General features: G+C 32.5%; 1 protein-coding gene across 2 annotated transcripts in view; it reads left to right on the top strand.

Annotated features, from left to right (window-relative positions):
• The window catches only part of GALNT13 (polypeptide N-acetylgalactosaminyltransferase 13), a 418871-nt gene extending 410112 nt beyond the window's left edge, over window positions 1-8759 (top strand). Inside the window, exons 10-11 of one of the 2 annotated variants that reach the window (XM_063112481.1) lie at window positions 209-343; window positions 8574-8759. In XM_063112481.1, coding sequence (XP_062968551.1) covers window positions 209-343; window positions 8574-8759 — 321 coding nt within the window. The remainder of the gene's footprint in view (window positions 1-208; window positions 344-8573) is intronic. The other variant, XM_063112489.1, reaches the window with a different exon arrangement.
• Window positions 8760-9392: the final 633 nt, after the last annotated feature.

A 9392-nucleotide genomic window follows, 5' to 3' on the forward strand; every position in this document is an offset into this window, starting at 1 on the left:
GAGGCTTCACCAAAATAGGTGGCATTGTGCCTATTACGAAGTTGAAAAGAAAGTCTAAGAGAGATGAACTAACTTTCTCAAGATCCCACAGCAGAGATTATTTGAAAACACAAGTTTGTTTGATATGAACACTGCCACAGATCTGCTATACTGTGACTTTTTAAAAAGTAGATAAAAGTATTTTATTAGCTGAATTTTATATTTTCAGGTATTTTCTTATACTGCTGACAAAGAAATCCGAACCGATGACTTGTGCTTGGATGTTTCTAGACTCAATGGACCTGTAGTCATGTTAAAATGCCACCATATGAGAGGAAATCAGTTATGGGAATATGATGCTGAGGTATAGTATCCTTAATTTACTTATTATTTAATACTTAAGCTCGGTTATATATTTCAAAAACATTTAAATCCTAAGCTTTTTTTTTTCTGCATTAGCAGAATTGTATTTTCAAGCATGCATGCTCATATCTGATCACATTAGGATGGGATATCATATAAACAGGTTTTTGCCAAACTGGCTCATTAGTACAAAACATGAATGAGGAAAGTAAAATCATTTTTATGTGCTTAAAATTTATCTCCATGTACATGACTAATATAGATTAGGCAAGAGGCAAGCTGAGCTCACATGAGAGGTGCATATGAAGATGTGCATACAGGACAGTATTTTTTTTTTTTTTTTTTTTTTTTTGTCTTTTTCGTGACCGGCACTCAGCCAGTGAGTGCACCGGCCATTCCTATATAGGATCCGAACCCGCGGCGGGAGCGTCGCCACGCTCCCAGCGCCGCACTCTCCCGAGTGCGCCACGGGCTCGGCCTAGGACAGTATTGACAATATGTTCATATTATCAAATTTTAAATTTTACACCATTGTACTCTATGATATGTATGCTTCTCAACCTAAATGAAAAAAATCTGACAAGATTAACAAGAATTCTTTACTATTGCAAAGAATATTGTAAAGAATTCTTTACTATTCACAATAGTAAATTCTTTGCAGAACTCAATAATATAATTAGGCACATAATCAGCTAAGTAGCCTCTTCTCAATATAGCACAACTTTCTGATAGAGAAGAGGGAGAGAAAACCACAAAATTACTACTGGGAATTTATAGCCAGGCCGTGTGTGAAAACCAGATCAGCCATCAGGTGGAGCTAATAAAAAAGAAATATTTTCCTCTGCTTGAGGAAGCTGCCTCGAAAACAGCCTCGTTTCTTTCCGCTCCTTGCTCAGCAAAATGAATTGGCCATCTGTGTTATATTTGCCACATCATTAAATGATTATTTAAAAGAAAATTTATGATTTATTTATAAGAAGAACTAAGCTTTATTCTTACAAGATAAATCATACGATAGAGGTCAATGAGTCTCGACAGATGCAGTGTTCTATGTAAAATACTCTGTAAGAGCAACATTTTAAAAATCAACCTCTGGAATTTTTGGTACTACTGATATTTTAACAAGACCTCTTTAAAACCTTTTTGAATGTCATTTTAATTTGCATGATTTTGTAGTTTCTTGATTTGAATATCAGGAAAACTTACTGAACTCTTATGGGATTTGAAACTCCTTATATAGGGTTAATTTGGGGCTTGAAGTTTATACATTGTTGCTAGGCTCTTGGCACCAGTGGGTTCCATTCCGACTCTTTTGCCTTCTCAATATCTTATTCACCTTGTTTGACCACTGTTTTTTTTTTTTTTTTCCTCTTCAACTGTTATCTATTATCATCATCCTTTATATTAAGCCTACAGAAGACATTTCCTCTACTAAATACATACAGCTAAATCTGGACCCTTAATCTCTACTCATTTTGGGAGGAAAAGTATGGATATATGTTCAGATGAAATAGATATCCTGCAAGTAGTATTTATGCCCCCCAGGACATTTGGGGGCTTGTGCTAAAAATAAGGAAATCTAATATATATATATAAAGGAAGGGAATGATTGTACTTTTTGTATAAGATAAAGCAGTGTTGAATTTCAGAACACCATTTTTAGTCTTTAAACTTTTCTATATCTCTTGAGTGAACAATGGCTTCTATAGTCATAACTCAAACTTCTTCATTTCTAAAATAACTTTTGGTGGTAATTAATTAGGTGTAAATTTTTGCTTATATTTTCTGTCAGCCAGTAACAAGGTTATTGAATACTAAGAAATTTTGAAAGATAAGCAGGGGAAAAACACATAGCTTCACTGTTATGTAAATTCATAAATTTACTGTTTTGGATGACTAGTAGTAGACAATAGACTGTTGCAGTTTTTCAGAGCACTGTAATATTTTGTGTCATGTTAGCTTTATTTTTGGAACACACACAAAAAGCTTATAATATACCATGAATATTGATAAATTTTTATTTTAAATAAACAATCAGATTATCTTGATAATTATATAGCATAATTTACTCTCCTATGTGTTTATGCTTTCAAAATTAAATTGTGATGTTCAATTTGTCTAATGACACCACTTTTCCAAATTTGAAAGTGTATAATTCATAATGTAGAGAAATTGGATGAGAATAGAACAATTGTAGGAATAGTGCATTGCCTTTCTGGAAATTTCAGCTTTGAAATTTGATTTTATATGTGAGAAGGTCATTAAAAAAGATCATTTTTAATGAAATTGAAAGATAATATTTATTCATTTGTGTGATTTCCTTTTAAGTTTTACATTTAAGGTCCCTTTCATCCACAGAATAGTTCCAACTTTTGCTACCCTAAGGGTGACTCTAGGACTAGAATCACCTGGGAATTTGTTAGAAATGTGGAATCTGATATACCACACTGGAGACAGTAAATCCAAGTATTTTAACAAAATCTTCAGGTCATTCATGTACATATTAGAGTTTGAAAAGGACAGGTTTAGTCAGTGACAAACATCTACATATGTTCCATAGTCATTTTATACTGTTGAAAAATATTGCAAAGTTAGGGAAATGGCAAGTCCCTGAAAGGACAGAGGGGAGAGAGAGGGAGTAAAAGGGTGAAAGGTACTGAGATGGGAAGGAGTACTGCTTACTGCCTCTATGCTTCTCAGATTCCAACCGGTGGAAAGTAGGCAAGTGCTGCTTACTGCTTCTTCAATTCTTTTATCTTTTGCTAGCAAGAGCAAAATTATTCTTCTTTGAGAAACCTCTGAGGTGGTGCAGTTTCAAGGCAGAATAAAAATTGGTGGAGTGCATGGAATTACAGAACCAAAATATATCCCTTTAAGTTCTCTTCTATCAGCCTTTATCAGGAGGAAATTAAAGCACAAAGATTACACCACTAGCAGAAGAGATAGGATTTAGGTCCTAATTAAGTATTCAAAGAAAGGTAGTTATCAGTACAACTGTGAATCTCACAGTGTGAACAGCTGAAATATTCCATCACCTTGTCTCCCATAGTCCTTTCAATCTTAGAAAGGAAAGTTATAAATAGGAGCAGAATTGTTGCAATATCCAGAAAAAAAATGGAAACAGTGTCAGGAAGTCTCAAAACAAGGAATCCAGGTGCTTTGGTTTTGTTTACTTAGATGAGTGGGGGGGAAAGAGAAGAGAAAGTTAATTGAGTGTCTGTAATTCTGTTTTCTCATGCAGTTTTTACAATAATCTTATAAGACAGATATTATTCTCTGTATTTTTCACATTAGTAAACTGAAGCATAAAATAAATGCCTTGTCTAAGTTTATACACCCAAGTTTCTGGCACTAAATCCAGCAATTTTTCTACTACACTACATTGCCTCTTGAGGTAATTGAAAAACTGGAAATAATTAGCTGGGTTTTTTTGTTTTTTTTTTTGGACCGGCAAGGGGATCATAACCCTTGGCTTGGTGTTGTCTGCACCACACTCAGCCAGTGAGCGCACCGGCCATCCCCATATAGGATCCGAACCCGCGGCCTCGGCGCTACCAGTGCCACACTCTCACGGGGTCGGCCCATAATTAGCTGTTTTTAATGATGATACCCTAATAAGGTTAATGTACAGTTTGGATGAAATAATTAAATGCTATGAATTATTCACAGTACTAAATTTTGTTCACATAGAATTTCTCCTTTCCTTAACAATGAGAAAGATGTTCTGCAATAAATATGATCTGTTTAGATAAACAGGCAATCCGTAAAACTGCTTTGTCACTATGGTCTAATTGCTTACAAACTTTAGCTACACAGATTCATTATATAATTAATCCATATCTAATTACTTCTTCTTTTAATTGAATGAAACTAAACACATGTTGGTAATAAAGGCATATCTTTGGCCAGCTTCGATTTGAAATATAGAGTTTCCCACTTTCCTAACTAAATATTTCATACATAACACAACAATGAATTTAATTTTCCGTCACTTTATACCTGGCCAAATCCGTTTGATTTGGGAGCAACCTGGCCATCTTTAGCAAAATTGCAGCATACCCACCTGGTCTAGAATCTCTTGAATAAATTACTCAAACACTTCTGTGCCATGAAATGCCTATTGCCACAGAGTTAAACAAAAAGAAAAAAAAAACTAAATTTAAACTCCCTGAGACATTTTAAAAATTATTTTTATAAAGGTGTCTTTCATCCATCCATTCTATTCTATTCAGGTTTTCTTATATTCTGTTTGAACATCACAATTGTGTTCTAATCAATTTGAAATTTACATTTTCCTGCAATATGTGCATATAATCACGTTTCTTTTTGAACATCCAGGCAGCTACATACAGTATGAGAATCTAATTTTAGATCAGAACTCTTTTGCTCAATAAACACTATGCAACAAAGGAAAAAAAAAAGGGAGCAAAATATGATGCTAAAAATAAGTCTTGTTTTTCATGTGACTGAGCAAGTTGACTGAGAAAATACTTATTATGAATTCTATATCCGTCTGTATCAAATGTTTCCCAGAGTCGCAATATAAGGAATATTTTTCAGTAAGTAAAATGTTAGATTGGTATTTACTGAAATCACAGAAGCCTATATTTAGACTTTACTTAATCTCCCCTCTTCTATTTACCTTTATCAGAAAGCGGGTAAATGGGAATATAATTTCAAGGTAAGTGATCTATAAATGCATCCCGTGCATTTCCCTGAGTAGCATTCCTAATAAAAGCAGTGGCTCAATTTACCTTTTGAAGGATATATACATTAGACAGGTATTCCCTTCCATCTTCCCATCGACCTGTAGCTGTGATTTCTCATTAGAATCAATTAGTGAGTAGGAATTTAAGTAGATTAGTGTTGCATTTGTAGTTCCTGTTTATTAAACATTTATACTTGATTTTTAGAATACTCCTATTTTATTCTACTGAATGCACAGACTACTTTGTCAGGAGATCATAATTAATATTTTTAATAACTTTACTGTGTTAATTTTTTACATTATGTATTTGCTCAACAGGGGGAAGTCCTATTATCTTTGCTATTAAATTAAATGTCTATAATAGTCTAAGTTTATTCTTATTTTGTTTATTGTTATATGTAATAACATAATCAATTGGGTTTTATTTTGGACTTTTCATATGCCATCTTTTAAACTGGGACCTGTTTGGTTATTTCTTAAATCAACTATGCAGTCATTTCTATTTATTCATTAAAATATTAAAGTTTGTACTTAGTACTTTTTAATAGAAAGGTATGATCTAATTTTACAATATTTTGCTTCTTATTGTATCATCAAAATTGTTTCCCTAGTTTGATTCCAGTTGGCTTTAGGTAGGAACTGTATCACTGGAAGGTGATATTCTGTGACACGTCTTAAATAGCAAAACGTACAAATATGTTTACAGGCAGAAATCATTAATTTTTTCTCTTATGCATCTTAAAATGGCATGACAATAATTTTTGCATCCAGGAAATACTAATGCTTTACATTTCAGAGGAGTACAATTAAGTAATGCTATATTTTAAGCAAAAAACAGCTTAGGGTTCATATTACCCTATTTTCTAGTAAATATTTTAAATAAACCTCCAGGAAAAGATATTTGGCAGCAAGCTGCATGGCAGCCTCTGTGTCACACTGCCTTCAAAATTGAGTTAACACGACAGCCTCTTCATGAAGCATTTGCAACAAATATGACAGAGGGCTGATATGCTTACTAAAGAGCATTTTTAAAAAATGTACATCCAATATAAAAACATGCAAAGTCTTGAATAAACAGCATAGGACAAATATAGATAGCCAATGAAATTGGAAAAGAAGTTTAAATAGCTATCAAATACACATAAATAAAAAATCATTTCGTGTGTGTTATTTTATTTATTTCTTTATCCTATCAATATGGCAAGAAATGTTTTTAATGGTAACATACAATACTGGTAAAGGTGCAGTAAAACTGTCAATAATACAGTATCCTGGCATATAGAAAGCACAAGAAGTATTAGCTGCTACTGGTGCTATTATTATGGATTTTTTTGGTAAACACCCTTGATAATATGTGTTAAACTGATCTGTACCTTTTGACATTGTAATTTCACTTTTGAGAATCATTTTTAAAGAAGTTATTATAGATATGGACAGACATATTCAGAGATGTTTGTCACAGCATTATTTACAATAGCTCCAGATTGGAAAAACATTCCCCCAAATGGAAAAGTTAAATAAATTTTGACTAATCCATTTTATAGAAATTATTTCTTAATGGTATGTTTTTAGATTATTTTAAAGATAGGAAAAAATGCCCCCAGTATAAAAGGAAGAAAGATATTTAATTAGATGACCTCAATTACAGTCATGCCTCGCTTAATGACTGGGATACGATTGATTTCAGAAATGTGTCGTTAAGTGATCTTGTCATTATGCAAATGTCATAGAATGTACTCTGCACTTTATACCTAGAAGGTATAGTTTACTACACATCTAGGGTATAAGGTACAGCCTGGCTCCTAGGCTACAAATCTGTACAGCATGTTCCTGTACTGAATACTGTAGGCAATTGTAAATGGTATTTATGTATCTAAACATATGTAAACATAGAAAAATAATTTTTCAGCTCCATTATAATCTCATGGGACAATCATCATACTCACATAAGGCCCATCATTGACTGAAATGTCCTTATGTGGTGCATGACTCTATTTAAATATACACAAATGATAAAATTACTAAAATAGACATAAAATTTTAATTGTCGCTTCTATACAGAATAAACAGAAAAGATAAATAAATTATACTTTGTTTTCAAGGGAATAAAAACACAATAATTTTGCGAGTTTTTTTAAATGAAAAAAAGTTTTTATTTCAATGGCGTTGAGATTTCTGATTTTTCTCCTGGTATATAGATTTTTAGCAGTACCTGGAAAGAAATTTCTTTGAATATTTTTTTCATGGTCGTTCATGTAATAAACATTTTGGTGGAGAATATTACGGTTGTGTTTTTATGAAAATTCATATCATATTTGTGCTCTGGGGTCACATTTCTTGAGCATAAGCAAAATATTTTTGTTTCTATTTTATACCATGGAAAACTTATAATTCATTTTTCTTTTTAATAACACATGAAATTTAAAATCACTAGCAATAATATCTTTGAAGTTACCATGACATTTACCAAGAAAAGTTTATCGCAGAAGAAAAATCACTGGGGGTAGAGGATGATCTAGCCTAGAAATTTCAAACAGTATAGATAGGAAATTTGGATTTGGTTAAAAAAAAAAATAGTCTGCTTAACAAATCAAACTCTGTAGTTAAGAGTATCATTTTACATGGAAAATATATGCTATAATATTACATTTCCTATCTTTGTAAGTCATTTATCTACCATTTTACTGTAGAAAATAAATCTTTGAAAAGGTAAATCCAATGATTTGTGTCCATGAAGCTGCCCAAGAGATGTAGTTTAATTTTAATAGAATTTATCTTCTGCACTGGCCTTTTACTAAGTGTTTCCATCAGCAAACATAGTCAGTGTCTCCCATGGGAAGGCCCTGGGCTTACTGATGTAGGTAGCCTTGGTCCATGGCCTTTCTGGAGCTTATGCTCCTGTGGAGGAAATGGATGGAAAGCAACAAATAAGCAAATTAATTAATTAATTTAACATTGTGTTTGGAGAATTAGATCAAGTTAAGAGGCCAGAGTTGATCTTTTCCTTTTTCCTCCCTTCATTAACTTTGTAGTTGACATCTAATGAGAGTGGCAATGCACAGGTGGAACCCTTATAAACACCACCAGGTTAGCCCTGTGAAAATATAGGTGCAAGCAATTTGAGTGCCATACTGTACAAAAATAAAGCAAAGCCCTAAAGCTAAATTATCCCCCAAATTCTTCCCTGGTGTCTAATCAATGTCCACTCACAAAATCACTCATTTTAGTAGTTGGATGAACACTGAGAATGTAATCTTTTCTATCCAAAATTTTGCCCAAAATGTTTCATCATTTGATCTTAAGCCCCTCTCCATATTTTGCCTTATCTCCATTTACTCCTACTGAATACAGTTGATATCAAAGCCACCCAAAAGGATGTGGCTCACAGCTCCATGGAAGCAATTATTGTGATGTGTGCCTTTCATCCTTCTCGGGTAGAAATTGTATGTTGTCCTGGATGATTGATTTATTACTGCCTTTGTATTTGATTTTGTCATTATTCGTTATTTTCTTTGTCAAACAGACCCACACTATTTTTCACATAATCACCCAGTCCTGTCTCTCAGTAAGCAAAGTAGCTGATGGCTCACAACATCCCACTGTGGAAACATGTAATGATAGCACTTTGCAAAAATGGCTGCTAAGAAACTATACAAGAATGGAAGTTTTTAGAAATATTTTTGGAAATTCTACTGATTACATTCTCTAATAATTTTTAGAGGTTTGTGTTTCAAGCTTTATTAAATTTGTTTTAGTATTTTTGTTATGTTTGGCTATTGAAATCTGGAAACTTGCTTCTTTAAAATGGTGTTAAGAAAAATTTTTATGTACTACTTCTTAATGGAGTTATTTTTCTTTTATTCCTTACCTGTTCATTAATTCGGAGACTGCATAGATTAAGTAGTGTTTAGTCTATCATTAATGGATATGTATTTTCCAGTTTTTTTCTTTATTTTAAATATATATATGCGTAAATATAATTGGTGGACTATATTACATATTAGCTCTTTTTCAAGGTAACTATCGCCATGTCTATATGACAATAGATTTTGATTTTCACCAGAGCTGAGAAAAATGAATAAAAAACATAGCCAAAAAATGGATTGTTTTTGGAGCACTGAAATTATTTAATTTTGTTAATTTTTATAAGATATTTCGGTTGTATGCAGACATAGCATATCCTTTCTAAAATTTTTAATTATTTTAATCCAAAACACTGAGCAAATATATTATTAAAGACCACCAAAGGTGTAATTTTCAATGATGTTATGAAGAAAATTATTTCTAAGCCTTTCTTTGTGCTTGGTTAAGTGATATAATTAAAGCAATAAAACCTTTTTTA

This window comes from Cynocephalus volans, chromosome 1 (genome assembly GCF_027409185.1).
Source record: "Cynocephalus volans isolate mCynVol1 chromosome 1, mCynVol1.pri, whole genome shotgun sequence".
In the NCBI taxonomy this organism is placed as follows: domain Eukaryota; kingdom Metazoa; phylum Chordata; class Mammalia; order Dermoptera; family Cynocephalidae; genus Cynocephalus; species Cynocephalus volans.